This window comes from Diadema antillarum, unplaced genomic scaffold (genome assembly GCF_040938485.1).
Source record: "Diadema antillarum isolate AM-2024a unplaced genomic scaffold, OU_Dant_1.0 seq00000403_RagTag, whole genome shotgun sequence".
Taxonomy (NCBI): Eukaryota; Metazoa; Echinodermata; class Echinoidea; order Diadematoida; family Diadematidae; genus Diadema; species Diadema antillarum.
In genome coordinates, this window is record NW_027271393.1 from 929,686 (window position 1) to 945,871 (window position 16,186).

General features: G+C 39.2%; 1 protein-coding gene across 1 annotated transcript in view; it reads left to right on the top strand.

Moving 5' to 3' along the window:
• The first annotated feature begins 532 nt into the window (after nucleotides 1-532).
• LOC139732191 (glycerol-3-phosphate dehydrogenase [NAD(+)], cytoplasmic-like) overlaps nucleotides 533-16,186 on the top strand; it is a 34,740-nt gene continuing 19,086 nt past the window's right edge. Inside the window, exons 1-3 of the mRNA XM_071643066.1 lie at nucleotides 533-739; nucleotides 1,213-1,390; nucleotides 11,774-11,914. Of these exons, the coding sequence (XP_071499167.1) occupies nucleotides 537-739; nucleotides 1,213-1,390; nucleotides 11,774-11,914 (522 nt within the window). The 5' untranslated portion in view covers nucleotides 533-536. The remainder of the gene's footprint in view (nucleotides 740-1,212; nucleotides 1,391-11,773; nucleotides 11,915-16,186) is intronic.

Below are 16,186 nucleotides of genomic sequence, written 5' to 3' on the forward strand. Positions count from 1 at the left end.
ATCATTTCCGTTGATTTACATCGTTCCTCCTATCTTTCCCCGTCGTTTGTATACAGAGCCAGTCATTTCAAAACCGATTTTCATCAAATAAACTTTCGATTCCCCTTAGAATTGTAATAATAGTGATTATGCTCTTTAACACTTCAGAGAGTTATATTTGCTATCTAAATATCTAGCAAGTAATATGTTACAAGCTGAATCCTCACGTCAACCACTACGCCAGTACTGTACAGTCCCTTTACTAGTATATCCTGTCATATTTGCATAAAATGCTGTCCGCGGGACTGTACACATCTTTTTATGTCTTCTCGACCATGAACGCGAAAAAAAATAAGTTCTGATATAGACTTATTTTTCGCGTTCAATCATTAATTCCATCATGATTGAACGCGAAAATAAATTTACCCAGAACACCTTGATTAGAGGCTATAGTGTGCCACCTTGGCCGCTTGCCAATCGCGAGCGAAGTCCATGTGCAATGCGGCTGGCACTGCATGCATGCTCTACGCTAGGGATAAACGACCACCACAGGCTCGATGCTGTCTCATCTACGGCATCTCCCCGGCCCAGCGATACTTCGTTGTTTACCTAAACTTGCTCCTCCTTTGGCTTTGCATCGAAAAGCTGCACTGTGGTTGAGAAGCCATCCTGTCCCAATATACACCTCCTGTAGAAACAGTGGCATTAATATGGCAACAGCAGCTCCGAAGAAAGTTTGTATCGTAGGCTCCGGTAATTGGTAAGTATCATTTTCAGACACGGAGCTTGGACTCGGGCGGAGGGTAAAGATGAGAGATGCAAGACTCACTGGCTGTGCGCCGCCGGTGTCCCTGTACAGTCATGCCTTGAGCCACGGGTGGGGAAAACGTCCCGTCTATGCACCTGCGTGCGTGAGCGGCGCGGCGAATTTGAAGTTTCCTCAGTGATTCTATTATAAATGGTGTCATTTTGTAAACTTTGCTGGTCAAAAAAGAAAAACAAATCCAGATGAATAGGCCCACGCGCCCAGGATGTTATTTCCAAGCTGCCTCTGAGGACTGTTCAGTGTTGTCCATGGAACTGTAGACAGAAGACTTGCACAAAATTCATATAATTTACTTGTCTTGAATGGAAAAGTGAGACTGAGAGAATGCAGATTTATTCATTGGATTTATAAAAACTATGATAGGCTGTACATTGTCTTATTATTATTATTTTTTTTATTGTCGCCAGGGGGTCTGCGATTGCGAGAATCGTCGGAAAGAATGCCAAGAGGCATCCCGAGTTCCAGGACGAGGTCACGATGTGGGTCTTTGAGGAGATGGTGAATGGCAAAAAGTTGACGGAGATCATCAATGAGACACACATCAATGAGAAGTACCTCCCAGGACATGTCATCCCAGACAATGTGGTGCGTAGTCTTGACCATTCTTTACTCTGCACAGATACAGATACTGTAGGTGCATGACGTGTTGTGCCTGTGATACGAAAGAATCGGGTACCTGGTACTCTGCTTAATTGGATAAGAAATGCTTTGCCCGACACTCCTCGGATTAAGTGGAGAGTAGCGGGTACTGTGTTATCACCTCTGCTAATGTCTCTCCAGTGCTTGAAAATGTTCAGGAGTTATCCTTTTTTTACATGTGTGTGTGAGAATTAAATTATAGTGAAAATTTTGACCATTCATGATCCACAATGCAAAGTCAATTTTCCATAAATTTATAGTGCATTTTTTTTTATCTTCCTCGAATTGCTTGTAAACTTTGTTTAACCCTTCATACACAATCAAGATTCATGAATTATTTCCCATCGTGTACCGTGTTTGTCTGCTTTGGCAAAAAAATAAAACTTTGATGAAAATGTGGTCGTGGTATGATTCACAATGCAATGTCAATTCCCTGTAGAGTGAATAAAGAGATGTAAACTTAAAAACTATCACTCCAGTTCTGTTGGTAATTAGTGAATGTGCCCGATTACTTGGCACAAATGTTGGTTACCATGGTACACAAACCCACACAATGCCACAATCCTACATTGTATGTACTCAAAAGCCAACGTACAATGTAGTACAGCAGGGATTATGTCATCCTGAGGCAGATTCAGGATGCATCTGTTGACTGGCAGAAAAAGCAGGCCCCACCCCCACCCCCTCTCACACTCGGTGTTATTTAGGCTGCGTTCACATAGAAGTATTCGGTATTTGCTATTCGCAGAGACTCCAACTCTCCCGTTTTCGACGGGAGATCTCCCGCCGAAAACCCATTTTTGCAAAATCTCCCGTTTTCCCTTTTGAGATTTAATTTCTCCCGCCCTGGCTCTTTGTCTCCCGTTGGAAAGGATTTCTTACTTATTTCTATCGTATGTTGAAAAAAAAAAAGCGTTAGATAGCACAAGAGAGCATCTAGAACCCTAGGAACTTCGCACACATCAAGTTGGAGTCTCCCGTTTGCTAGGGGTTTCAGGCGGGAGAATCTCCAGATCAGGAGGTGCTTTGGGTTGGAGTCTCTGTATTCGCTATTCGCTATTCGCTATTCGTTATTCGGGCACCGAGTACACCATCACCCGCACCGTCAACTCACCATCCCATGCAGTGAGAATTTCTTCCTCCTACATCCCAGCAAATCGTATTAACAATTTCTAAACTGCATCAGAATGTCAGTCTACATGCTTATTTTTGCTAAAGGGCAAATCCAGACCAAAAGTGTCATTATTTCATAAACGAGAGACGGTATACGCTGCAAGAAAATCGAACAAGCTCGATTCCCACTTTACTATACTTTTCGAATAGTGCCCTCCTACATGTATGTGAACCGGTGTGAGGAAATCCTATCGTTCGATTCAAGCTATTCGCGTGCCCTCGAAAAACGAGCCCGAATACCCGAATAGTATACTTCTATGTGAACGCAGCCTTAGGGTGCGCATATGCTTGTTCCCTCCCTTTAAAAGCACCCCCCCCCCCCCATGCGAAGTTTTTGCAGGTTTTTCCCGCCTTGGAGACTCCCTAAATCTGGAACACTGCTCAAATTCAACCCCCCCCCCCCCTTTCTCAGGTAAGCTGTCATTACAACAGTGTATTGGAGAAGTTTCTTTTTGTGTTCAAAATGGGATACTAATACCCGGTACTCAAAACTTGTGGTAAAAAAAAAAAAAAAAGAAGAAGAAAATTGTATGACATGAATTTCTCAGAGTCCAAAGGGAAAGAGAGAGAAAAAAATAAACAACTCTTTGCATGTAATCTCAGGATGAAAAGTCTTTGCATGTAATCTCAGGATGAAAAGTAAAAGACACCCCCAGCCCTTTTTCACAATTCTTAGGCTGGATTTGGTTCCACAACAAGTATCCCTTCACTGGAGATTTAGGGAACACACATGCGGTCCCTCTGATTCCATTTGGGGGGACCGGGAAACAAGCCAACAAATGTACTCATCTACAGGAGTTTAAATCTTGTGTAAAGATCTATATTGAAGTAAACTTGTACCAACTCTATACTGCCCACAGCCCTTCAAAATGGAGTTGTTGAAAACAAAATGCTGAGGTCTACCTCTTAATACAGTATGCACAGCGGTACTGAATCTCCTTGAGAATTTATCTAAATGCTTTGAGATACAATCAGTTGACAAGGGAAAAAATAGGAAAGCAGGTCTGCTTCAACTGTTTTTTTTTTGTATAGTGTAAACTAAGATTTATAGGATTTCAAAAGTACATTCTAGTTTTTCACCACTATAGTCATAGTTACAGCTCACAATTTGCAGCACTCTGTTCTCACACATGTATATTATATTCATACATATTGTGGCGGGCTTTAGATGGCTTTTTAAGGAGTCGTTGTTTGTTGTGTGTATCGCCCTTCTGAGTTGTTTGTTGTTTGATCTTCGTCGAGGGCGCACTGTCGCCACTACCACAGAATATAGTGACCGAGAGTTACTAGTGTAGATGCTGTGTGTTTTCCAGAAAGATTGATCAACTCCGTGGGCGAGGTGTTAAGCCCAAATGTCCGAGCGGTAAAAACATATACAGAGTTAATCGACCTTTCGGAAACTAATAGTCTCGGTGGGGATGAGTTCTTTGGTCAAAGTATATGACCGAGGAGGGAAGATGGAATGTTAAAGGAGAGGAATATATGTGTAGTGTGTGTGTGTGTGTGTGTGTGTGTGTGTGTATGTGTGTGTGTATGTAGATGTGTAGTAGTAGTAGATGTGTATGGGTTGTGTGGTGTGTGAAAATAGAAACTAAGTCAAGTGAGTCGTACACAGAAACAAAGAAAGACACAAGGTTGTAGTACTCAGATTTCAGGTTCAACAAAAACAAAAATCAAAGTTAATCTTTCATTTACAACATTTCAAAATCGCCACTGTTACATACTCATTTATTAATGCATGCCTAAGCCAATTCGTAAATTCTAATACCGAACCATGCATACATTTCGTTTGATTGTACGTGTGAATAAGTTCTTCTATTTCCCCTTAGTTTCTGACTCGCCAGAATCCCTAACATGACATCTCATGAAACTAATACAAAGCATGTCTCTAACTCTTTTTGAATTTGCCGAAAGATCCCAAAATATATGTTGAAATTTTACATGGGGACATAAGGGGGGGGGGGGTGTAGTTGAGATGTAGAGGAGTGAGCAGATGCTCGATACTTGGAGTAGAACTCCAAGAGTCTCCTCTACATATTAAAGGGGAGGGGGGAGGAAGAAAGAAAGTAGTGTGTTGAGGAGTGAGCAGAGAGTAGCTCGTTACCTGGAGCAGGACTCCGGGAGTCTCCTCCTGATCTAAAAATTTCTCCTACTTATATACTCGTAATGCGGACGTCGCAGGAAACACTACGCGGAGGAAGCTATGGTGAGCGCTAAGCGCTGAACTTGTATCCTCCGTAGATTTTGTGCTAGTTTGACGTCGCAAATTTTATATTATCTCGACAAATATCACTTTCCATAGTATAGGATCCGTGTTACAATAAACTGTGAGTTATTTACCAAATGACCAGATACAAATAATAAACCAAATTTCTCTAATATTGACCAGAATCGACAAAATAGCAGTAATTTTCACACACGGAGGATCCAAATCACATGCTGACGTGGCTACGTCATCACAGCGATGCGAAGCCAAAGCTCGCATTCAAACTTGCATCAATTTGCGAGTTAGCTTCCGAAGAATAATAAAATTCACTTCTATCACCAAACGCTAGTTCATGTATCAGTAATTGCAACTTATTTTTCTCAGATATGGTGAATTTAGGGAATTTTGGATATGAATTAAAATGAATGGCCAAAGTATCGATGATAACGAACGAGGGAAGGTCTACAACCCTGAATGAACACTACGCGGTACGTGCATCTATCGGCAATGTTTTGGATCCTTCGTAAAGGACTTAACATCGTCTTCAAACTCCATATTCCTTCATATTTCTGTCACATGGGGTAAGTTACCACTCAGATATTCGCTACACATACTAAATCCTTCAATTATTAAAATATTCCTGGCCGTCAGTTCATAACAAACGGGTATTCCCTACATTCTTCAATGCCTTAAAGAATGTAAGAAGTTGCTGAATGCAAAGTGCAATACAGCAACCGTTTCTATACTAGTAGAGGACCGTAACGAGGTTGGCTCGTTACAATATATATAAAATTGTATTCATATAGTATGTATTATGAAGTCTTGGATGAGATTTAGAAGAGAAAGAGATCTTGCAACAGGGGACTACAGCTTTACAACTCAGTAGGATTAATACCAAATGTCTTCTTTTTTTTTGTCCAGCATGAGTCATTTGTATTTTGATGGAAAGAAAAGACTTGATTAAAAGAGACAACAATTCTTCATGGAACTCTGCTGGTGTAGCATGCAAATTCTAAACGTAAAAAGACATTTGTTTGTGTGAAATACCAATTACCATAATGTATTGTGTTTGGAGCAATTTAATGGTTAAGTTCCTCTGAATAAGTGCCGCTGAATTATCCGAACCCACTCGGCTATGCCTCCTGGTTTCAAATAATTCAGAAGTACTTGATATCATAATTCCTGCCGACTGATGCGACTCATTCAGCCATTTGTTGTGTAGTAACATGGATGCAACAGACACAAGACATAAATTGGATTCTAGGATTCTTGGCACATCACTGTCTCATAATTGTCTATTTCTACAATAAATATTTAAGAAATATTTCATGCTATTTTATGAAAGGTAACATGGACAGAGTATGACAATATGATGACCATGATGTATAGTTGGTATAATGTGCTGATGTGACTGCAGGATGTCAGATTACCGTAGTTATATTGTGTGTCGGTTGTTATGGCATGGTTGAAGGTCAAGTTCAAAGATTTTGTCTAGATGCCAAAAGAAGGATATCAGTTCATTTCAATATTTACATTGGTATAGTATGACAGCTGAAGACTGCTGAGATTTGATACAGCTTAATGAGCAAAGATGTCAGTACATGTATGTTGCTCTTTATTTAGTTCATTTCCCCCACTCTGTTAGTAGTTTTAATTGTTATCAATTGCACAAAACTTAGATAGAATAGTCCCAAGATTTTCTGTCAACTACGTTGTAGTTTGGAATACTGTCTTGTTTGTCTCATATTTTACTTGATGTCTCTCAAAGGGTGAGTTGGAGATAATTTAGAATACATGTGTACATGAAATATGTTGTGGGTCAAACTGTTTGGTTCTCCCACAGAGACTTTCACAATTAAGTGTAAATGGTTGTTACCTTTACCAATCTTTAAGTTTATGTTTGGGTTAACATGCCTAGGGTAGAGTGCCAAGTTCATGTGTGCTTCTGCAGAAATCACAAAATTTCTCTTGAGTGCCCCGTAGAATTGTGTGATGACACCATGTTGTAGACACAAGCAGTATGAGGCCATTGACTTAGGTGTATGCCCTGAACTCAGTAGAGGATGAATATAGTCATTACTACTTCATATGACTGCTCATATCGACTAGAAAAGCACTCAGAGAGAGTGCAGACCTCTGCAAAGCAGCTAATTTCCACCCATACACACATACTGAAAATTGTCCAATTTCCCAATATAGAAATCTTTTGTTTACATCATCAGCTTCCAGCTGCACGACACCTCGCCCGAGCAGAGCACGCGCTTTAAATAGTAAATAATGTGCAAATCTCAAATACGTGCAGCTTAAAACTCCCAAGTTCATTGACCCAATCTGCAAAAAGATAGACAATCCATACAAAAATCAAAAAAAAAATTCCCGGATCACTACCAAAATTCAGTCATCTGTTCCTTGTGTCATTCTCAACTTTTCCTGCAAGTTTCATCTAAATCCGTCCACAACTTTTTGAGTTATTTTGCACACAGGGAAACAAACTTGTAAACAAACAAACAAACAATTGCCAATGAAAATGTAACATTGTAACCACCTTCCGTGGCAGAGATAAAAATGCTAAAAATGGTCCTATTTCCCAGTGATAAAGAATCCTTTCCTACAAATGTAGTGTTTCTACCTTAGCTTCCTGCCCCATCTCTAGATTATTTTAGGTGTGCATATATATGCACACCTAAAATACACGCAGCTGAAATTCCCTCATTTGTTGACTCTATTTTCCAGTGATTAAAAATCCTTTAAAAAAAATCAAAACATTTCCTGAATCTCCAGATGGTGATCCAAATCACCACCAAAATTCCATCTTTTGTTCCTTGTATCATTATCAACTTTTCCTCGAAATTTATTCCTAATCTGTTCATACATGTAGCTTTTGAGTTATTTTGCATTATACACAAAAACAAGCAAGCAAACAAACAAACAACAACCAAAACCCTCTTTGGTGGGGTAATTATATTTCCAATGACATTATATATAAATGATATATTGCAATAACTTTGACAATCTCTTCATGGAGAGATTCTTGCCATTGCATACTTTTGTTTCATAACTAGTTAAGTTCCTGGCACTTTGGGAAGTTAACTTTGTTGTAGACTTCAAACTTACTTTTAAACAGTCAAGGATATAATGTACCAGTACATGTACCAGTACATTCCAACCTTCTACCCTGCTCCCAATGTCTGATGCTGAAAAAGGGCATGATCTGGGTGTATGTGTATGCTTGTCAAGGGAAAATTCATGTAGCAACTTGCCCCCTAGCTTGACCTCAAATGACAGGGACACCCTACCCTGACAAGGTGATTTATGATGAATCAAGCCTACTGTACGTCACCATCTAGCACTAAGCAGCAAGGTTAGCTGTTATACATGAGTGAGGGATCTCATGTTGCACAGTTGTGCAGTCAGACTCACTGCTTGCTGATTTTTATGGCTGGGCAGGGTTTGATAGTTCTTTGCACAAAATCATTTGGCAACTTTTTGATTTGTACACTATTTCAAAACCTTCAGTTTGTGGGTGACCAGTTTCTAAATGCGACTCAGGATGTACTTTTGACAAATAATCGACAAATTTATTCATGATGCACAAGGTACAAGTGTATTCATGTCCGCACATCTGCAATTCCAAGTAAGATCACTTTTTCAGCTAGTCCCTTATAGGCACCCTGAAATTTGAAGGTAAAACAAACATAAGCATGCATTAATCAACAACAAGTTTGTAGTCATGATGCAAAATCTGTTGTCAATCATATTAAAAGTAGTAACATGGAAACATGCATGTTTTGTTCAGTCTGGGGGCAGGTGAGATCCAATGTACATGTTTTGAAATCATATTTGTACTTCAACAGTAATAGGCAGTTGATGTATAATGATGACAAAATCTTGGTTTGGAAGAATTGTGTGGGCATATCCTAGTAATCTGAAGAAAAATAGTACAATATTATTATACAACATTTGGTACAAATTTAAATATTTATTTGGTACATTTAAATTTGACCACATACCAGTACATGGTAAGTGATGTGTTGCTGAGGGTATCATAAATTAACACAAGTGAACATGCATTTTTTTGCATTGCACATGTTCTTTAAAGAACAAGTACATCTTCATTTTACATGTGGATTGAGATAATGCAGTGCTCAATATAAGTGGAACACATCAGTGAAAGTTTGAGGAAAATTAGGCAAACCGTTCGAAAGTTATGAATTTTTAAAGTTTCTGTGCAGTCACTGCTGGATGAGAAGACAACTGCAGTTGATGATGTCACACGTGTAGCACGACGTAAGGAAAATATTCTTCACATCCAGCGATTGTGGAACTGAAAGTTCAAACGTTCATACCTTTTGAATGGATTGCCCAATTTTGCTCAAACTTGCATGTGTGTGTTCTACTAATATTGTTGCATTCTCTCAATTCACATGTTAATGAAGGTGGACTTGTCCTTTAAGACTGGATAAGCAACGCCCCTTCTCTCTAACTGTCCTCCCTGTACAGCATCTCAAAAACAATGATTGCCTAGACATAGCAATTTGTCTCAAGTGTCATAACAATGTAACATCTGTCCGAGGAGACTATTCACATGGGTTGGCAGGGGCCTGGATTCTGAGGATGACAAGCATGTTAATTACAACACTGTTCAGCGCGCAGTCATTGTGGTATGCCAGACATCCAGCCAGACTGTGGAGAATTGTAAAGTGTAGAGTATATGTATACAAATGTCAAGAGAGGACTTCCCAATCACATTATCATCACCAAGTGATAATAGATAGAACTGCATTTCAATTGTATCCGTGATATAATTGCAATTTGTAATCACTGGAACTGGAAGCTGATACTGATAACACGGTACACACACACACACACACACACACACAAAGAAAGAAATGAATGTGTATTCAATGTTGTTAGTACATTATCCTTCCCAAGTAAATTCACTGTGAGAAATCATTATAACTAGTCATTTTCCTGTCCGCTATGATACCTTGGTACCAGATAGTGGTAATGTAGCTGTCCTCCTGTTTGGCTTGTATATCAGGCCTACCTTAGCCTTTTGTAAAGGCTCTGTTGCTGTATGATGGCTATAACGGGCGAGCGAAGTCTGCTTTACACATTATTATTCGTGACACATGAACCCTACTGAATAGTCATATTAACAGGTTCCAGTCGACCAATGGAATGGTCACTCCCCACATCCTTTGTCTTGGCGTTGTCCGGTCGGTTCGCATGCATCACAGACCACCAGTGGAGGTCTGTGGCATACACTTGCCGTACCGATATTCAAATTGGGCTCGAGCAGACAGACATGCAGATTAGTCGACTTTTGCTCCTGAAATCAGGAAGCAGAAGTTGGTAATTCAAAGGGCAAACAAAAGATGCAAAGCAAATCTCAAAAGGCCCTCGCACAACCCCACTCAGCTGGACTCTCTTCACCATACAGGGACAGGGCCTTGACAAAAGGCTAGGCCTATCTGTGCTTTTGTGCGTCTACACAGATTGATATTGATTTATTTGTTTTCACCACTCCCATAGCAATACATTTACAACTGATATTGCAAGTCTTTATTCTTATCAGGATGCAGTTGGCAGTTAAATCAGACTGAATGAACAATTCACATTAAATTATTTGTGAGATTATTCAGGCCATTGTTCACATTAAATTATTTGTGAGATTATTCAGGCCATTGTTCACATTGAATTATTTGTGAGATTATTCAGGCCATTGTTCACATTAAATTATTTGTGAGATTATTCAGGCCATTGTTCACATTAAATTATTTGTGAGATTATTCAGGCCATTGTTCTCATTAAATTATTTGTGAGATTATTCAGGCCATTGTTCACATTAAATTATTTGTGATATTATTCAGGCCATTGTTCACATTAAATTATTTGTGAGATTATTCAGGCCATTGTTCTCATTAAATTATTTGTGAGATTATTCAGGCCATTGTTCTCATTAACTTATTTGTGAGATTATTCAGGCCATTGTTCTCATTAAATTATTTGTGAGATTATTCAGGCCATTGTTCTCATTAAATTATTTGTGAGATTATTCAGGCCATTGTTCACATTGAATTATTTGTGAGATTATTCAGGCCATTGTTCTCATTAAATTATTTGTGAGATTATTCAGGCCATTGCTTCCCAGTGCATCTTAACCAGAGACAATGGTGTGAAGGTACAGTAATGTAAGACAAGGTCCCCCACCCCCGCCCCTGTTAAGGAAAACCTGCCAAAGTCATAGGAGTTTGAAAGCAGATGTGCAGGTGTTGAGAGAGGTCATATCAAAGAAAAAAATATTCCTAACAAATCATTTACTTGTTTTTACTAACATTTGCCTATTTGTGATTACCTAAACTATGATTTGACTTTGTTTCCATCTTAACAATATAATGTTGTTTTTGTCTCGCCCATGTAGCGGAAGTGAGACACAGGCATCAATTTTCTGCCATTGGCATTGTCGGTATAGTTTACAATTTGGTGTACATACTCTGTCTAACTTTCCACAACTTTGGTCTATTACCACCAAGCTCACACCACAGGTACATAACTACAAAATGCTGGTCAAGTTTGAATGTGGATGAAGCCTTACAAGGTCAAAGGTCAAAAGGTTAAGAACTTGCTCTGATCAGCACTGTACTCACAGTATTATGGTGTACTCTCAATAAATTTCCACAGCTTTTGAGCTATGACCACAAAACACACACCACATGTATATCACCTGGAGATGCTGGTCAAGTTTGAATATTGGTGAAGTTGGACAAGGTCAAAGGTCAGTTCAATGAACTTACGTGAAAAAACTCTATAATCACAAACTGCAGTATGCGGGTGAGACATCGCTGGACATTTGACTTGCTTGAAAGCTGCATTCCCAAGTTTATATGATGTTGTTGAGAAAATGGTCCTGAAAGTTTTAACCGTATTTTCATACTTTTATCTTGCAGGTGGCCATTCCAGATGTCGCAGAGGCAGCCAAGGGAGCAAACATCCTCGTCTTCGTGCTTCCGCATCAGTTTGTTCCAAAGATTTGCGAGTCGCTCAAGGGAAAAATTGATAGTGATGTAATGGCTATCTCACTTATCAAGGTACTAACTTCTGTGCATGCCTGTGTGCTTTTAAAATTATTTCTTTTATTTGTGTGTTTATGTGTGTGTGTATGTGTTGCTGATCTCAATTATTTTGTTGGTTGTGTGCAGCCTTTCTGATGCAAGACATAATGTTAAAAGTTTATGGTTTGAATAATGTTAAGATACAAACAAGTGAGTTTTATGAGCAAAAATCAAATATTGCACTCAATCCTGCCATTGATATGGAGACGTTTCACTGTTTATTGAAATAAATATGATTGGCTGGTGACTGAAGAATGGAAACAAACCAACAGAAAATAGTGGGGCAGTTTTGTTAAAGTTGACCAGACCAGAGAATGCCCAGCAAGAGTGCGTGATGTGAAACCAACAAAGAAAGGGAAACATTGATCAGATTGAATCAGCACATAATGTCAATGCTCTAGAATTTTTTGTTCAGATTTTCATCCGTATTTGGTGCTAGAACTGAAGGATGCATTTATCAGATTGTTTAACAAAAATTGTGATCTGCAGTGCATTTTTTTTTCATGTTGATTAATGTGCTATAAATTCTATGTGATTTAATCAAAGTAATTCTTGTGATTTCCTTTTTTTATGACAAAATAAAGAGGCATCTTCCAGCCTTCCAAATAAGTAGATTGGTCAATATTTCTTATCATCTTTCAATAGCATGATGTGCCTTCAGCAAGAACAGGTTAACTTCACAAAGAGCCCATCCCATTTTTATGGACCACATTCCTATCCTACAATTTCTTAAACCAGTAGAAAGGACTGCTTCAGAGGCTGGGAGCCTTGATGTGGAAAGAAGTGAAGGAGATTTGAAATGAAAGTTACTAATGATTCACACAAGTAAATCTTGTTTTCTTGCAGGGTGCTACAAATGCACTTGCCTGCTTTGCAAGGACTACTAAATCCTGTTGGGCAAGTGATGATATGTGTGGGTGCTTACCTGGTGAATACTGTATGCTCATGCACAAACGCCCATCTGGGCAAGGGAGAGAAATGTACTTTTTAATGCTCTGCTATTGTGCAGCATTAAAAAAAAAAAAGATTATGCAAAAGTTTCTGATAAACGTTCCTCCATATTCATTGTCCAAGATGTCTCCTACCATATATATTATATCTTTCCAGTCAATATCAACTGGAAACCAAGCATCACTATTCATCCAATTGTGATATATTCATTTTTTCCTACAATTTAGGGTCTTGTTCCCCCTGATATAAACTTAAGTCTTCAGAAAGAGGTAAACTATCTCCAGAATCTAATCTCTGTAGTCATAGATTTTATCCTGATCTCTCTACTGGGAGTTATTTAATCCAGAGAAATGGGTTAATTTGAAAGTAAGCAGTGAGGGATGAGCAAGATATTTGGAACCGTTCACTCATTCAACATGGTCATCTGTGGGCACTTCAGAAAATTATGTATTTTTCTCTCTCTATCTACATAGAAAGTGTCTGAATTCTTGCATTCATCTTTAGAGGAGTTACCTCACCCCTTCCGTGCGATGTGCAAGACTGTAATTGCAACTGAGTGACAAATTGCCCTACATCGGCATAAAGATTGAGGAGGAAGATTGTAATTTTCTGTACCTGTCTATTGAAAACTGTTTCAAAGGAGATTGACAAGTAGTGACTCTTGATGTTCACAACATGCATTTTCTCCACTAGGTGTATACAAGTAAATTCACATTTTTGTATCGGAGCAAGATTGCTACCACATGAGATACCTTCTTGATGTTACAAAAGATGACTTGGTTACATTTTAAATGGTTGTAACCTTTTTTTGTAGTAGCCGTATTTCCCCAAACCTTGCTGTAGATCTGTTGCTGCTCATGTTTTGCTGCTCTCATTCAAAATGCCTCCATTTCTTTCTGCCCTGGGTGAACCTAACAAGGAAGGGAGACTGTATAGAACTTATAAGTCTCTGATCCTGTCTTTCTGGACGGCTGTGCATGCAAGTGCATTCTTGCATGCAGTTTCTTTTCATTTGGTTCACAATTAAAGATTAACAGCATCAGTCACATTCATGATTGCACACTTCCCCCATTATGTAGTGACTCAAGTGGATTTTTTTTTAGTACCGTATCTACAGACCCCGTTTACAGTGCGGGGCTGGGCTGAGCCGCGGCCGAGCCCTGGCCGAGCCCAGCCTCAATTGCAAGGCCGAGCCTTGCAATTTTGTCCGTTTACACTTCCGGGCTCGGCCGCGCTTTGAATTCAAACCTTTCAATATTTTGTCGTAGTGGCGCTCTGCTTGTAAACAAACGCAATTTGGTATTGTCTGGTTTTCAGACCCTTTGCCAACTGAATTCCGTGGCGACAAAGTCGCCGTTCGGGCAAAGGTCTTTGCCGAAGGAAAAAAATCCTTTGCAGGACAAAACCACCTTAAACTATACTAGTTTCGACGTTGAGGGGGTTAATATCCTGAATAGCGAAAGATACAGGCAGAGGGTTTGGAAGCCAGACTAAAATTGGCCGCGCATTTGGCCCAGTTAGCATTTACACCAAGAAAAGGCCGAGACCACCTCCAGAGCAAGGCCAAATGCGAGGCCAATTTTGGCCTCGCATTTGGCCTTTTGCACGTTTACACTGAAATTAAGGTGGGCTCGGCGGCGGCCGGGCCTCGCACTGTAAACGGGGTCTTAGTGGAATAACTGATCAGTTTTAGTACTGACAACCTCATAGTATTTACTGTCTCCTTTGAGGCCATTATTATACTCTAAATGTATATTTGACTGCTTAATTGTCACATGCAGTGTGAGTGAAAGCCTTTGTTTTTTGGTCCCAACAAATATGCCTTGTGCAAATCTGACCATTTGTACGTGATTTTGTGTGTCTTTGAAAGTATGTTTGCATCTGTGTGACTACATCAAAGCATGTGTGTGTGGTGCCAAAATATCAATGTTTTCAGGATTGATATTGAGCCAAAGTTGGGAATGCCATGGCATTTTCTGAGCAGTAGTAACCTGCTACTTGTGTGTGTGTGTGTGTGTGTACAAAATCAGATTGCTTTGATATCAAAGTATTACGAGGACTATGTAACAAGTTGTGATAAGTAGGCATTTTTTACTCACATTTCTACCACATCCTGATGTTAGAGGCACAGTATGAGACCTCATGTTCCTGGTCAGGGGAATGAAATTTGTACCCTTGGTGTTGCTACAGCATTCTGCTCATTTGGGGCCTTCCAGCCAATTAAAGGAAACCAAAACCCAATTAGAGAAATGTGGATTGAGTGAAAGCACCAACATTAGTAGAACACATCAGCGAAAGTTTGAGGAAAATCAGACAATCAATGCAATAGTTGGGAATTTTTAAAGTTTTGGTGTTGGAACCGCTGGATGAGGAGACTACTAGAGATTATGACGTATGTGTGGACAACAATATAAAGAAAATATAAGAAAATCGGACAATCGATGCAAAAGTTATGAATTTTTAAAGTTTTAGTGTTGGAACCGCTGGATGAGGAGACTACTAGAGGTTATGACATACAATGTATGAGTGGACAACATTATAAAGAAAATATTAAAAAAATTCTACAAAAAAATACAGTCAAACTCGGATACCTCGAATTCGTCGGGACTGAAGAAAATGGTTCGACGTACGCGAATTTCGAGGTACGCGTACGTCGAATTTTCTTCGACTTATCCGATGTTTATCGATGTTCGACATTTATCGATGTTCAACATGGTGTCTGTTATAGTGCCTACTGATTGTTTGCATGCTTGTCAATTTGAATTGAATCAACTTTTATATGAATGAATTGAGTGAAAATCGGAAATGCAATCAAAATTTCAGAAATAAAGATTTTGGTGGCCCGATCGCGCCACCAAAAAAAAAAAAAAAAAAAGCCGGATGTTTGCCTTTACTTTTGAAAATGAACAGCGGTAACAATCGGCTACGTAAGATGCTAAAATAAATGTCAGAGTTTTGCGTTTAATTGTGGAAATGAATGACGGTAAAATTCGACTCGGTATGATACTAAAATAAATGTCGGATGTTTGCTCATACTTTTGGAAATGAATAACGATAAGACTCAGCACCGTATGGTGCTAAAACTAATGTTAGATATTTGATTTTGCGTTCAAAAATGAATAAGGATAACATTCGTCTCCGGAAGACGCTGAAATAAATGTCGAATTTTTGCTATGACGTTCGGAAATGAAAAACAATAACATTCAACTCCGTACGATGGTTAAATAAATGTCGGATGTTTCCTTATACTTTCGAAAGTAAATAGCAATAGCATTCGGCTCCGGAAGATGCTAAAAT